This window comes from Schistocerca nitens, chromosome 4 (assembly GCF_023898315.1).
Source record: "Schistocerca nitens isolate TAMUIC-IGC-003100 chromosome 4, iqSchNite1.1, whole genome shotgun sequence".
NCBI lineage: Eukaryota > Metazoa > Arthropoda > Insecta > Orthoptera > Acrididae > Schistocerca > Schistocerca nitens.
Window position 1 is genome coordinate 785,990,779 of NC_064617.1, and position 16,535 is coordinate 786,007,313.

The 16,535-nt window shown below is 47.1% G+C and overlaps 1 protein-coding gene across 1 annotated transcript in view; it reads left to right on the forward strand.

Moving 5' to 3' along the window:
- The window catches only part of LOC126252566 (glutamate receptor ionotropic, NMDA 2B), an 874,952-nt gene that overhangs the window by 314,374 nt on the left and 544,043 nt on the right, over positions 1-16,535 (forward strand). The window contains exon 4 of the mRNA XM_049953467.1: positions 12,332-12,561. Within this exon, the coding sequence (XP_049809424.1) occupies positions 12,332-12,561 (230 nt within the window). The remainder of the gene's footprint in view (positions 1-12,331; positions 12,562-16,535) is intronic.

Genomic DNA, 16,535 nt, shown 5'->3' on the forward strand with positions numbered 1-16,535 from the left:
AGTTGGCTACACCCTGTGCTCCTCATGGCATCCGGGAGGACCCTTTCCACATCTGTAATGACTCCACCCGGTATGCACACGGGGGGGCACATTGGTTTCTTTCCCTTCTTGGCAGCCATGTCCCTAAGGGACCCCATAACGCGCCTACCGTTGGACCTCCCCACTATCAATAATCCCATCCTCTGTGACTGTTCGGATCTTGCAGGCTGAGTGGTTTCCTCTGAAACAGGACAGGATACAGCATATGGCTCAGCGACAGTGTCAGCCACAGACAGCGTCTGGAACCTGGTTGTCAGACGACCCGGGGAGGCCTTACGTGCGGCCGGCTGGAAAGTCTTTCGCCGCCTGCTACGCCCCGAGGCGACCTCCCACTCAACCGAAAGAGAGGGGTCAGCCTCAGTGCGAACATTAACTGGGCTGTCCACCGCTGAGGACCGATCGGAGGACTGGTACGTACTGGACGTCCGTTGGATCTCCACGGCCGGCCCACAGTAATGTTGCCCATTCACTGCAGCCTCAGGCTATGTAACCGAAGCCATCACAGTGTGAAGCTGAGAAGAAGTTTTCGGTTAATATTATTGTTGCCCAACACTCGCAGGACTCAGACAACAATGAAAGATACAATTAATAGGATACTTCGCCCACTACAGACACACATACACACATAAACACACACGTACACACACACACACACACACACACAGCTATCATCATAAAAGAAAACTTCAATATATTTTGTCCTTGTCGAATGTTGATCTCCAAGCACACGGTCGCCAGTGCTTAGATGATACAAGAACTGTATTCGGTTATTCAGACCAAACGATGAGTAATCTGTCGCTGTAATTTGCTTATTGAACGAGACGCATTCTCATTCTTCACGTGGCACATAGGAACTGTGTCAGACCTTCCCGTGGGACGCATCGATCATGCACTTGGGTTCTCACACGAAGTTACTTTCACTTTTACCGAAGCTGAAGAAACGCCGATTAGGGGGGAGGGTGGAACTTTCGGAGACGATGACGTGAAACTAAAGCGTGATAAAGTAGCTGAGAGAACCGGCGGACGACGCACTCATGCTTAAAATACGTATATATCGGTTGTGGGGAAATAACTAAACATACACTGTAAAGATCTTTATGCGTTCCTGATAAAACTTCAGAATTATTTTCCGCGTGTTTTATATCTCGTGATAATCAAGTGCAAAGTGGCGGCGGCAGTAACTCGGCAATATAAAGATGTTTTACGAACGCAACCGGTCTTAACACAAGAATTGTGTAGCAACACAGCTGAGGTGGATTTGATTAATGGTTAACGTACTGTCGCAATTATTTACTGACAAATTCGAGTCTTTGTCAAGCAACTGCAAGCACAGTAAAGTAAAATCTTCGGTAAGAGACGTGGCAGCTGCTACTAAAGTCATCGAATACTTTGACGAAGGGAAAGGAACGGCAGCATGGGCGTACCCATGCAGCGGGCGGGGAGGGGGGGGGGGGGGAAGGGGCTGCTGCCCCCCCCCCCTAGAAGATATTGGCAATTTTCACTAGTTTACTGTTTTATTTAGTAAGAAATGCTGCATGTTTTCTCGGATTGTACAAGTGCATTCTTGTATTTAAAATGTTTATTAAAAGCAGTTTTTCACTGGTTTACTGTTTTATTTAATAAGAAGTGCTGTATGTTGTCTCGAGTCCTTGTTTCCTGAGACTAGTATGACCTGCCCCCCCCCCCCCCCCCTTAGTTCAGATCCTGGGTACGCCCTTGAACGGCAGTGCTTATAAAGTGGACGCAACTCGCTACCAGAACGCTAGAGTCGATGGTTTGCCAGTTACAGATGCAGGGATCTACCGCCGAGGGCAAATGGAATTTATTGTGTACCCCAACGATGAAGCAGCGACATTAAGTGGCAGTGTTGTTAAAGATATATATGCGAGTAGGTAGCACCTTCTGCGGTTTCGTCAACAATACAGTGTATAGAAAAAACGTTAAAGCATTGCACTGGCTGTTGTACGAGACAGCAAACGATTAATTTTTTCAAGAGGAAACCTCTAGTGCAAATTTAGGTTAGTGAGTGGGGGGTGTCGATGTTCGTTCGCATAGTTTTTGCTGTCCTAATTAGTTTCGCAACTGAAGACTTGGCCACAGTAACTATGATCAAGAAAAATAACTTCCACGGCACTTAATACGTTTTATTTGAATAAGTGGTATTGAGCCGTAACACTTGTGGTGCAGGATTTCTAGGGAAGTTGAGTTGGATGTTGTGCAACAGTGGACTCTTAACCAACTGTAGATTAATTTCACTAAATTCAAAGCATACAGTTAACAGACAAAACAAACGAGGAGTTCGGCTCAATTTTCCAAATGACTTAACACATGACAACATAAAAATTCTGGGAAATAAGCTCTCGTCGGACAACAACAAAAACTTTAAGACCGCATAAATAAATATCCACTCAAATATATGTATTATATTATATAAATAATCGCCCCACAGAGATGAACTTTACAAGAGGACACTATATAACCTACAACAACTCATACACTAGTCAACAAGAAAGCACAATAATACTCCTACTAGAGCCGTCACCTCAAGGAAACATGGACAGACAACACTAACAACATAACACAATCTATAGTCACACAGTAACCAACCGTATGTCAGTTAGCAAGGCACATAGAAAGGCAGTTTGAGTCACTAACAATCTATCACTAAAATACGATTCCTCAGATACTTCACTCCTTTGAAAGATCGAGGCGTCACATGGACTTAATGCGGTTCGTCGAAATGTATTACACTTAAAGAACGCACTTCTCCTCCAATTCAGGCCGCACAGTGCCTCATAAAACCAAATCCTTGCTAATACACAAATATCACCGCAAATTCAAATGCCAGCACAATTAAACAGCACAAATCACACTTATGCGTAGCCTGTAACCGACATAAGGAAATCTTTCTTCCGGAAACACTTCCTGGCTTCCTTGTGCACTGCCCTCTGGATATACACTCCTGGAAATGGAAAAAAGAACACATTGACACCGGTGTGTCAGACCCACCATACTTGCTCCGGGCACTGCGAGAGGGCTGTACAAGCAATGATCACACGCACGGCACAGCGGACACACCAGGAACCGCGGTGTTGGCCGTCGAATGGCGCTAGCTGCGCAGCATTTGTGCACCGCCGCCGTCAGTGTCAGCCAGTTTGCCGTGGCATACGGAGCTCCATCGCAGTCTTTAACACTGGTAGCATGCCGCGACAGCGTGGACGTGAACCGTATGCGCAGTTGACGGACTTTGAGCGAGGGCGTATAGTGGGAATGCGGGAGGCCGGGTGGACGTACCGCCGAATTGCTCAACACGTGGGGCGTGAGGTCTCCACAGTACATCGATGTTGTCGCCAGTGGTCGGCGGAAGGTGCACGTGCCCGTCGACCTGGGACCGGACCGCAGCGACGCACGGATGCACGCCAAGACCGTAGGATCCTACGCAGTGCCGTAGGGGACCGTACCGCCACTTCCCAGCAAATTAGGGACACTGTTGCTCCTGGGGTATCGGCGAGGACCATTCGCAACCGTCCCCATGAAGCTGGGCTACGGTCCAGCACACCGTTAGGCCGTCTTCCGCTCACGCCCCAACATCGTGCAGCCCGCCTCCAGTGGTGTCGCGACAGGCGTGAATGGAGGGACGAATGGAGACGTGTCGTCTTCAGCGATGAGAGTCGCTTCTGCCTTGGTGCCAATGATGGTCGTATGCGTGTTTGGCGCCGTGCAGGTGAGCGCCACAATCAGGACTGCATACGACCGAGGCACACAGGGCCAACACCCGGCATCATGGTGTGGGGAGCGATCTCCTACACTGGCCGTACACCACTGGTGATCGTCGAGGGGACACTGAATAGTGCACGGTACATCCAAACCGTCATCGAACCCATCGTTCTACCATTCCTAGACCGGCAAGGGAACGTGCTGTTCCAACAGGACAATGCACGTCCGCATGTATCCCGTGCCACCCAACGTGCTCTAGAAGGTAAAAAATATTGATAAATAACGTGCATATTTTTCACCGACATATCGACAAATCGGTATCAGAATGGCAGTATCTAGTACCGATATTTTTATATTATGTTATACTTTTTTCGCAATTTTCGATAAATATTTGAAGTTGTTCTTTTGAAATTGAGGTAAAAAATAATTTTACTTTCACTGTGTGAAGGAGTCTTAATACTTTTTGAAGTTTCATCATGTTCTCTTTGACTGTGTGAAGCAGGTACAGAAGGTACAAAGAAGAAATACGATTCTACTGGGGGGGGGGGGGGGGAGAGAGTGTGAGTGGAATAACAAGATACTGTGTCCGATGTGAAGAAATAGCACGCCGATTGCGTAAAAAAAAAATACGCAACTAGTGTGCTATTTCTTCATATCGTCATTCTTAAAAAACAGTCGCTGAAACTGATGAACAAAAATCTAAATGACATGATTGGTCTTTGCTGTGGGCGGAGATGTGTGAGAAGAGATACTGATGTAATCAACGCTCCCAACAGAAACTGCAACGTGTAACTTCACCACACAATGAAGACACTAAAACTGCAAGCAAGGTCTCTGGCATTTGCAGAAATAAAAAAAAAAAAAAAAAAAAAAACAGGGAAGTCGACATAAAGTGTTGTAGACAAATCCGGTATGTAACGAAACCGAAAGAGGGACCCACCGGATACATTTTATTGTGCCACTTACTTGCAGTTGCCATTGTTAGCAAAGTGGTTGTCGCCAAGCGTGAACGTGCATCGTTTTCCATTCAATTCTTGCTCTGAGGGGGATAAGCAAGCTGCTAGCTTGTGGATATACAGAATATCTAATAATAAATCAATACTTAAATGTACAGCTCTAAAACTGCCAGTATATTTACAAAGTGCAACCGATATTTTCTTTGGCCGGTAAGTCGATGCTTTTCCCGTCGATATATCTACAATTTTTACCGATATATCGAGGGCCGATTTTGATATTGTTTTAAATACCGACATACCGACATATCGGCTTTCCGATATTTTTAAAAAATATCAACAGTCCTCCTCTACACTATTTGCTTCCCCTTCAGGCTGCACTGTTGAGCTTCCTCCCGGATGTGTCCGCTGTCGCCGAAGTTCCAGTGCCCATCCTGCCCCATGCCCCTACTGTCGTCTAGCAGTGGTCGCCCATTCTCCATCCCATGGACCCGTCATGGCCAGGCCCATCGCAGGACAGCCTACTGAAACCAGTCAACCTTGGCCATCGTGCCGTTGCATGACCCTGGCATCGCACTGCAGACTTGTCACCTGCTTGCCACAGTGGGACAGTGCTTAAACCCATATGGCCGATTGAGTCTCGTGTTGTGTACGACTTCGTATACAATGGTAAGGGCAACTGTCGTTGTAGGAAAGAAGGACATAGCAGAAATGTTTAGTGAACAGTTAACAAAAACACAGAAGATTTACTTAACTTGTATTTCTTCAAGCACACGAAGACTCATTACAAAAAATACAGAATACATAGAGCCCAGCTTTCAGTACCAGTAAGGAAGGGGCACTCTGAATTAAGTACGAGCTGCGACTAGGTGGCGTCTGTATCTCATGGCATACCAAAGAGGCTCCAAATGGAAGTGGCTCGTGTGGCTGCCACCGGCCGTCCTATATTGTGCCAACAGAGGACGCTCGTGATATCGAGGTGTGTCTCAGCGGGCATGCTCCATTGGTTCGGTTGGATCCCACGCAACTGCTGTCAGCGTCTGTCGGAAACTTGCAATATCGTTGCCAACTCTAACGCCTCTGGAGTGGTATCGATAAACAATACCACATTTCGTCCCTCCAACCGACTTCTCTCTCTGGCACCACCACAGCTGGTCTTGGTGTGGCGATGAGTCTGCCAACTCACCGAAACCCACGACCTCTGGCGCGACTGGAGTGCAAGAGCTGCACTGGCATAAACTGCAGGGCGAGTTAAGAATTGAAGCGTGCCATTATATAATTTGTTTACATCAAGTACTAGTTACCTGTTGTGGCGTAACAAGCTAGCTACGCCACACTGAAGTAGCCGAAAGGGCACGCGACAACTCAAGCCGTCTTGCGTTAAGTCTGGAACAGGATACGTTATGAATGCTATAAAGAAAAGAACGGAGCTTCTCGTATACTTAACTTTTATTCACTTCTGCGGTACATCGCTCTTGATAATACAAGTGAGACTCTCTCCAGATATGGTCAATGGCGCCTTGCTAGGTCGTAGCCATGGACTTAGCTGAAGGCTATTCTAACTGTCTCTCGGCAAATGAGAGAAAGGCTTCGTACGTGTAGTCGCTAGCAATGTCGTCCGTACAACTGGGGCGAGTGCTAGTACGTCTCTCGAGACCTGCCTTGTGGTGGCGCTCGGTCTGCGATCCTGACAGTGGCGACACGCGGGTCCGACATGTACTAATGGACCGCGGCCGATTTAAGCTACCACCTAGCAAGTGTGGTGTCTGGCGGTGACACCACATTACCTTCAAAGCATCCTAACTTATTGTGAAATGGCTTGTCAGTATTATGAAGATCCACCGAAGCTAGTTGAGCAACTTATTACCCATGCGTGTAACGTGCATATAGGAACGGAGTATAAGAGTCTTGCTCCTCATGTGTCATTCCATAGTTCTCATAGTAGCTGAGAAATTGTTTTATGTACCAGTTTAGTAACATTACAGAATGTCATGATTCGCAAGTACAGGAAATGAGATATGCTACTTGCATATGGTTAGATTGAAGGCAACGTCAGAGCTAATTCAAGATTGTTGAAGGAGCAGTTGAGAGGAAACTATGACACACTGGAGAGCTGCAAGTGAGTACCTCGTTCTTCAGCCGCTGAGTGTCCTCAAATGTAGCGTGTATACACAGCAAAGTGTATTTTCTGTGCTTATTGCTGTAATATTACATCATAATCGTTTACTCTATGTACGGCAGCACTTCCAAATACTATGTCAGTTATTCCACATTTCTTTTATGGTACCAGATATCAAAAATGGTATATTCTATAAGCCATTGTAAGATGCGTGGCAACTAGTCATTTCCCTTCGTGTTCCACTCGCAAATAAATCGAGGGAGGAATGGCTGTCTATACGCCTCTGTACGAGCCCTAAGCTCTCTATGTCCGTCGTCCCTTCGCAAAACGTACGTTGGCGCCTGTACGACAGTTCTACAGTCATCTTCAAATGCCGGTTATCTATTTTTCCACAACAGCGTTCCTCGAAAAGAACATCGCCTTCGGTCCGGGCATTCCCATTTGAGATCCCAAAGTACCTCCATAATACTTGCTTGTTGTTCGAACCCATCGACAACAAATCTAAAAGCGCGCTTCTGAATTGGTTCGATGTCTTCCTTTAAACCGATCTGGTGGAGATTCCAAACACTTGAGCAGTATCCAAATTCCTAAAACTCCCAATAAACGTTTCGCCTTCCCGACTTCAATCCTTACATGCTCGTTCCATTTCATATCGCTTTGAAACCATACGCCTAGATATTAAATCGACCTGACAGTGTCAATCAGCATACTTGTAATGCTGTATTCGAACACAACGGGATTGTTTTTCGTATTCATCTGGATTAACCTACATCATTCCACATTTAGAGTTATCTGCCATTCATCACACCAACAAGAAATTCTGTGTCGTATCTTTCTACAGTCATAGAAGGCATCTTCCCATACACCACAGCGTCATCGGTAAACAGTCGCAGATTGCTGCTCATCCTGTCCATCAGATCACTTACGTTTGAAGAGAATAATAGCGTTCCTATCCTTGGGGCACTTCTGACGATACCTTGGTCTCTGATGAACACTGGCCATCGAGGACAATGTACTGAGTCCTATTACTTAAGGAGTCTTCGAGCCACTCACATATCTGGGTTCCTAGTCTGTACCTTTGTTAACAATATGCAGTACGGCACCGCGTTAAACACTTTTCGGAAAGGTATGAGAGAGAAAGCTGGGCGACAGGTTTGCGATAAATGCAAGCGAAGTAAGGAGCCAATCTAGAGTAGTCTTCGTAAAACCGAATTGTTTTCAACCCTTTCGGTTGCTTTTCTACGCCAGGGATGCCTATTACTTTGTCCTCCATACGGAAGCATGTGCGATTGTCAAACGACGATATATTTGTACCATCCTCTTGCATGAACGATTTCTCAAACAAGACACTTAAAACTTTTGATATCTTCTACTGCCACAACCGAGTAGTCAACGAGCGACTGGTGACAGAAGCCTTAGACCCGATTAGCGATTTCAGGTAGGATCTGAATTTTGTTGGGATCTCGGCTAGAGCCTTTGCCGAACTATGACGATTGTAGCTGTTGTATGCTTCGAGCATAGATCTTTTTACAGAAGCACGAATTTTTCCTAACTTTTGCCTGTCGTCATTTGCGCATTCTCTTTTGAACCGAGAGTGCAACAGTCTTTGGTTCCTCATATTTACCAGATTTTGTTATTACTTCTCGAGAGAGCGATTTGCAATCCTTTAAACTTTGACCATAATTCCTATACTTCCATCATACTGCAGCTAAATTATCTCCATGCATTCTCTAAGTGGAATGCTAGCAATTGCTTTCTGCCCTTTCTGGCAAAAGTACTCAATTAGCCTTCTTAATTGATTTATTAACTTCAGTATCATCGTCGCTATGATGACATCACGATCACTAGTCCTTGTCTCCATACACTTATACTGCGCGTTCGCTAACGAATAAACTGCAAAAGACAGTGTTCGGAAAACGCGTTCAAACGTACTTCGCATGACTACCTGTCTGTACCGCCTGCAATGAACCCATCGAACTGCCAGTCTATGCTCGGTAGGTTAATGCCGCCCTCAGCCAATATTGTACGCTCAAGGTAATTCACCTAGACCTGTTACAAGCGTCAAGATAATACCATAGTCACACTCACAGCCTTCAGAGACAATATTTTTGTCGACTGCAATGAACACTCTCTCTCCTACCTCCTCTCTTTCCAGTATTCATTCCATGATAATTATCTCAGAGCTTTCTACTTCGGGAACAGCCAGCTCTCGGTCCCGAGAATAATTTGAGCTTGACAAACTTCCTAGAGAGCAGCAAATTCGTGAACTTTGTTACGAATACTTCGACAGTTTATTGATGAAATTGACAGTATGAACCTGGTCCGAAGCCGGCCGCTGTGGCCGAGTGGTTCTAGGCGCTTCAGTGGGAACCGCGCTGCTGCTACGGTCGCAGGTTCGAATCCTGCCTCGGGCATGGATGTGTGTGATGTCCTTAGGTTAGTTAAGTTTAAGTAGTTCTAAGTCTAGGGGACTAATGACCTCAGGTGTTAAGTTCCATAGTGCTTAGAGCAATTTGAACCATTTGAACCTGGTCCGATTTCACTACCTGCGTCTCGACTGGCGAGTGTTCATCAGAGTACCTCAAACTACCGCGAATCATACAAAAAACATGTTTAACCCACACGTACTCTGCTACCCGAGTACCCACTTCCTTTCAGTGACGGACCCATGATCACCGAGACGAGCCCTACAGCTCTCCACCTGATAACGCAAGCCTGGAACTCTGCAGCCAAGACTGTCACAAACTCGACGAAGCCTTGCGATGAGACCATCCACTGGGCTCCAAATCAAAGGACCTAGGTTAACTCTGGGAATAGTGCTGCAAATTGCGAGCTTTGCTTGCACCCCGCAAGCGAGACCAGCAGGCTTCACCGCTTCCGCCAGCCGCCCGTATGAACTGAGAATGGCCTCTGAACCTGAGCAACAGCCGTCACTGGTGCCGAAGTGAATCGCAACTTGCAGACGACTGCATCCTTCACTCTCAGAAAGACAGCCCAGGCAAGGCCTCGTCCAGATCTCGGATGAGGCCCCTCAGCAGACATACCGAGTGCATGTTGGCGTTCTTTCCGAACCTGAACGGTTTTCCTAAGAGGCTGCGTAGAGCACCTAACACTGGAGCTTCTGATAACTAGCACACTATTCCCCCGGCATGCCTGTTCGGACCGTGTTGAAGGAGTGACCACCTGCCCAATCACAGGGTGAATTGGCAAAGCCAGATGGCCATCCTCCAAATTAGCCCGCCGCCTCGAGCGACGAGAACATGTTACCATCACCACGCACATTATAGTAAGGTTGGATCTCCCGTTCCGTGTCCACTGGGAAGTGCCTCAGCAGTAGATCCAGTGGGCGACACAGGCGTCATCTGAGGTATCCCATGAGACGCGCCAGATGCTCCTCCATCGCTACGCCCCGAGGCTGAAGCCTGAAGACGGCAGAGTGTAACCAAAAGTGTCCTTCAGCTGTTCTCGAACTGCGGCCAGCTCCTGCTGCCTCCGCACATGACATGCACACATTATATCAATTCCACGACTACTAAGAAAAAACAGAAAGAAGTAAGTACGTAACATGCTGCTTTGCATGTGTGTAGAAATTGGCAGTTTAAGCCAGACCTGGCTGAAGCGAACGGTTGCTGGCTCTTTAAAACAAAAAAATAAACAAGAACTGCGCTACGCACTGCCTGATTTTAAAATTATAGAACGCGAGATGACGCCTGTTCAACACAAAAACATGCCAGGAATTCAAGAATTAAAATACTGAGAAAACACAGTAAGAGCTAAATACGTAATTTGCTGATCTGCAGGTGTGTGACAGGCGACAGACAGAACAACAGCTACATCCATATCATCTGCAGAAAGTAAAGTCGATAGTAATCTGATGTTGATGTTTGGTTTATGGGGCGCTCAACTACGTGGTTATGAGCGCCCATACAAAGTCCAGTTTGTACAAAGTCCAATTTTTTTACACAGTCCAATATAGCCACTGTCACGAATGACGATGATGAAATGATGAGGACAACACTAGCACCAAGTCCACGGGCAGAGAAAATCCCCAACCCGGCAGGGAATCGGACTCGGGACCCCGTGATCCAAAGGCAGCAACGCTAGCCACTAGACCACGAACTCAGGACTTCGATAGTAGTGTTTGACTGCCTACGGCAAGCGCAGTTTGCAAAATGGTATTTATCGTGTTGGATATTCGAGCCCTAATTGGCGATTATGAAGCCGTATACTTATTAACACCCAGTTACTGCATATGCTATAGCGAACTAGCGCCACAACCACAGATACACAAGAATCTGTTTAGAGGCAATCGACAGTGTGAACGTGTGGGATTGGATACTTTTTGATCTTAATGCAAAAAGACCAACAGGACTAGTCTAGTTCATTTTTCTCAGAGATATTCGTTCTGCCCTGTTAAGCGGAATTTCATTACGGATTTGTAAGTTTATGTGGCTGTGAAACTACGGAGCTCCAGCGCAGGACATTTAGGGTCCACTCGGCAGTGACATTAGTTAACAGAACGGTATATGCACTAATGAGATGACTAGAGACGAGGTATTTTCATGGTACAAACACTGATGGATTCGTCAAAGACTTTCACTAAACCTTTTCACGACATGATACAAAGCATACATACCATGAGTTAACTGCTGACTACAGGAGACTAGATTATCTTCGCGGAACTTCTTTGATAGTTTCTCATGTAAACAGAAAGTGGAAAACGAAGTTGTCATTACAAAGCAAGAAAGTACAAAGCTCTGCAGTCTAGATGTTAAACAGTAGAATAATCATCGCACCTTAATGTATGAAGTGCGTAAAACCAAACATCAGCCACAATATAAACGTAATGTACATCGTAATTATTACGTATGAAGGCCCAGATGATATGTGATTGTCATATCTGTCAGATAGTTCATTTTGAAAACCAGTCTAGCAGTAATGTTACCATAACCAAAATGTAACCAACCAGCCGGCCGAAGTGGCCGTGCGGTTACAGGCGCTGCAGTCTGGAACCGCAAGACCGCTACGGTCGCAGGTTCGAATCCTGCCTCGGGCATGGATGTTTGTGATGTCCTTAGGTTAGTTAGGTTTAACTAGTTCTAAGTTCTAGGGGACTAATGACCTCAGCAGTTGAGTCCCATAGTGCTCAGAGCCATTTGAACCATGCAATCAAATACTGGTATGTGTAGGCACAAGTGGTGGCATTGTGTATCATGAAACGCAGTTACTTTTTACTCCCCTGTTTCGACGAAATGGACGCATTACATACATACAATTGCCATACATGAATTCATGCTTACGTGCTGGTTAGCACTCTCTCTCTCTCTCTCTCTCTCTCTCTCTCTCTCTCTCTCTCTCTCTCTCTCTCTTTTCTCTCTCTCTGTCTCACAAGAGAGGAAGCTTCATTGAATCATTCCTTTACCTTGCGGATGACAACTTACACTGTCGGCTATTAATCTACGGTTGGTGGTTGCTAAGAGTGTGGCGTCATGTGCCTTTCCAGATCGGCGTGTGGAAGTCGTGGCAGAAGGAGGGCCTCGACATCAAGGACATCGTGTGGCCTGGCAACAGCCACACGCCGCCGCAGGGCGTGCCCGAGAAGTTCCACCTCAAGATCACCTTCCTGGAAGAGCCGCCCTACATCAACCTGGCGCCGCCCGACCCCGTCACCGGCAAGTGCAGCATGAACCGCGGCGTGCTCTGCCGCGTCGCCAACGACGTCGACATGGCGGGGTGAGTACGCTCGCCGTCCCATTACCGCTGGCGTTTCCAGGAGCGAGGGGCTCCGGAGAGCTCCAGGTGTGCCACGCTCTTCGTCTATAGCAGTGGTAGTCAACCTGGTCCCTTCCGTCCACTAGTGGTAGCTACAGCTTTCATGGTGGCCGGTGGGGCCTTAAACAAAATTTCCTTAGATTTTGAAAAAAAAATTGAGATTATGTATTTGGTAACTAATTATTATTGTGTATTTAATGTGATATCGCTCTGAATTATTGATTTTATAAAATTAAATTACTTAGCTATTCTACAGGGTGCTCCGAAACCATTCGTTCAAATTAATACAAGAGATAGAAAACATCAAGCAAAATACACTACTGGCCATTAAATTTGCTACACCACGAAGATGACGTGCTACAGACGCGAAATTTACCCGACAGCAAGAATATGCTGTCATATGCAAATGATTAGCTTTTCAGAGCATTCACACAAGGTTGGCGCCGGTGGCGACACCTACAACGTGCTGACATGAGGAAAGTTTCCAACCGATTTCTCATACGCAAACAGCAGTTGACCGGCGTTGCCTAGTGAAACGTTGTTGTGATGCCTCGTGTACGGAGGATAAATGCGTACCATCACGTTTCCGACTCTGATAAACGTCGGATTGTAGCCTATCGCGATTGCAGTTTATCGTATCGCGACATTGCTGCTCGCGTTGGTCGAGATCCAATGGCTGTTAGCAGAATATGGAATCGATGGGTTCAGGAGGGTAATACGGAACGCCGTGCTGGATCCCAACGGCCTCGTATCACTAGCAGTCCAGATGACAGGCATCCGCATGGCTGTAACGGATCGTGCAGCCACGCCTCGATCCCTGAGTCAACAGATGGGGACGTTTGTAAGACAACAACCATCTGCACGAACAGTTGGACGACGTTTGCAACAGCATGGGCTATCGGCTCGGAGACCATGGCTGCGGTTACCCTTGACGCTGCAACACAGACAGGAGAGCCTGCGATGGTATACTCAACGACGAACCTGGGTGCACGAATGGCAAAACGTCATTTTTTCGGATGAATCCGAGTTCTGTTTACAGCATCATGATGGTCGCATCCGTGTTTGGCGACATCGCGGTGATCGCACATTGCAAGCGTGTATTCGTCATCGCCATACTGGCGTATCAACCGGCGTGATGGTATGGGATGCCATTGGTTACATATCTCTGTCACCTCTTGTTCGCATTGACGGCACTTGGAACAGCGGACGTTACATTTCAGATGTGTTACTACCCGTGGTTCTACCCTTCATTCGATCCCTTCGAAGCCCTACATTTCAGCAGGATAATGCACGACCGCTTGTTGCAGGTCCTGTACGGGCCTTTCTGGATACGGCAAATGTTCGACTGCTGCCCTGGCCAGCACATTCTCCAGATCTTTCACCAATTGAAAACGTCTGGCCAATGGTGGCCGAGCAACTGGCTCGTCACAATACGCCAGTCACTAGTCTCGATGAACTGTGGTATCGTGTTGAAGCTGCATGCGCAGCTGTACCTGTACAAGCCATCCAAGCTCTGTTTGACTTAATGCCCAGGAGTATCAAGGCCGTTATTACGGCCAGAGGTGGTTGTTTTGAGTACTGATTTCTCAGGATCTATGCCCCCAAATTGCGTGAAAATGTAATCACATGTCAGTTCTAGAATAATACATTGTCCAATGAATACCGGTTTATCATCTGCATTTCTTCTTGGTATAGCAATTTTAATGGCCAGTAGCATAATTACTTTCCAAATACTTTAATGAAATTACTTATCTACTCTACAGGGTGTTCCGAAACTATTCGTTCAAATTAATACAAGAGATAGAAAACATCAAAACAAATATGTTTGGCGGCAGTTTATGATGCTAGGAACGATTTAAACAAAAGGAAGTTTACCTTGCTAATTACAGCAATGGAATTCACAAAAGCAGCTCCAACGCGCAATCATTGGCCTGTATGCACGCAGAACATCATCGGACCATTGATTGTCGTGACCATTGATTGGCATGTCCACAATGGTACCAGCAGCGACGGTAGTTCTTGTTACTACATATTCTTCTTTTTTTCACAACGGTTTCATACATCAGCTGCGTGAATTTCCCCTAGAGAGACAAACTGAGACACAGGAGGTCAGATGACCTGGATGGCCAGGCCACAAGGCCCCCTCCGCCGATCTGGCTCTGAGACCTCACGAAGATACTGAAATGGGCTTGCGCACCATCGTGCTGGAACTACATCCTTCGCCCAACATTCAGAGGTGCATCCTCCAGCAGTTCTGTTCCACGAAGGTGTGATATCTCCACCCGTTGAGGTGGAATTGAAGAACGTACGGTGCTATCAACATACCGCCGAGAATGGCGCCCACAGATTAGTAGTACCGAATCTCTGGTGATGAGAACGAGGTCGGGTACCTCGTAGATTCACCAGTGTCCAAACATGCGAATTGTGGATATTTGAATGTCAGTACACTTTCCCTGTCAGTGACACCGACACAACGGCCTACGTCAGTACCATTAATAAAAGTACCGTAACATTTTTATACTAAGGTGATTAAACTATTCCATATTATACTTCAGTACCTGTAGATTATTATCACTAACTCCCATCAATTTTCATTCATTGCTGCTCAGCTTAAGAATAGCTTAGAGTGGCCACCTTACCCGCACCCCCCCCCCCCCCTTTCTACATTGATGAGCAGTATGTAAGTACAATCAATTAGAAACTGTAGTAACAGACGCGGGACGACCTTCTTCAGTGCGCAGACAATGAATTGGATTAATTGAATAACCACGTGACTGTGTGTCGGTTATCTTGCACCAGCCATATGATGCCGGCTTTGGAGACACAGGGGTGCAAGAATAAGATGATACGTTATAACCATCTGAACTTCTTACTTATTTACTGACACAACATGGTGTTACGCACTCGCAAGTGGAATACGGGGAGCAAAATCACGCGAACAGAGCTTACAGCATGGAACTCATCTGCAATGCAAGGCATGCCGCGTAATACGGTTGGGACGGTGATGAGGAGAAGAAGGATGGTGGCTCGGCAGGCGAATGCGTCGCTTAAGATGCGACGACACGGGCGGCGCGCGTGTGTCGCGGCCTGGAGGCAGCGGCGGCGACCGCAGCCACCGCCCCCACACCCGGCCGCCGCCCCCACACCCGGTCGCCGCCACAGCCGCGGCACGCTCGGGGCTCCTGGACCGCTGCCGACGCCACATCGACCCGTCCAGGAGCGCCCGCTATGCAGGTGGCCCCTGCCCCATCCCGTAATGGGGCATCGCTCGCGAGGTTGGTCGCCATAAGCCATTCCTCCCTCTCCGGCACAAGTCGTAGCGCCGCTTCCCACGGCCTTGCGGCGGGCCGCTTCAACCCTTCAGTGTCGCGGATCGTCTTTGTCTTGTGGTGGAAAACAGAATTCCACCACGCATTCTCCTGGAAATAAGGAAGCCAATATTCTAGAGTTTGCCGTGCTCAGTTCGGCGAATGATAAACCCCACGGCTAGCAGCGCCGTTGCCAGTTTTCGATATGCGAACGGCTGGTGCCGGTACCGAAGCCACGAGGGGCGTTTAATTAAGTAATGCAATACACATTTTTCGCACCAATGTCGGTTGAAAAAATTTTGAATTTCTTGTGGGACGTCGTTAAGTAGCCCTGCTTTAGCCGGTATAGTTCCATTAAGTTCCGATAGATGGCGGCACTATATTTACCCATAAAAGCGGCGTCCGTAACTGAGAAGCATTCCAAGCAGAGAGCAGTCTTCGAATTTCTTTGGTAGAAAACCAGAGCATGGCAATATTCGTAGCTGCTTGCAGAATGTCTACGGAGACATGGCAGTGAACAAAAGGACAGTGAGCCGTTGGCCGAGGCGTCTGACATAATCACTAATCACAATAAGGTCGTGCGAACTTATCCGATCGCCCCCGTGCCGGCCGGCAGCATACAGCTGT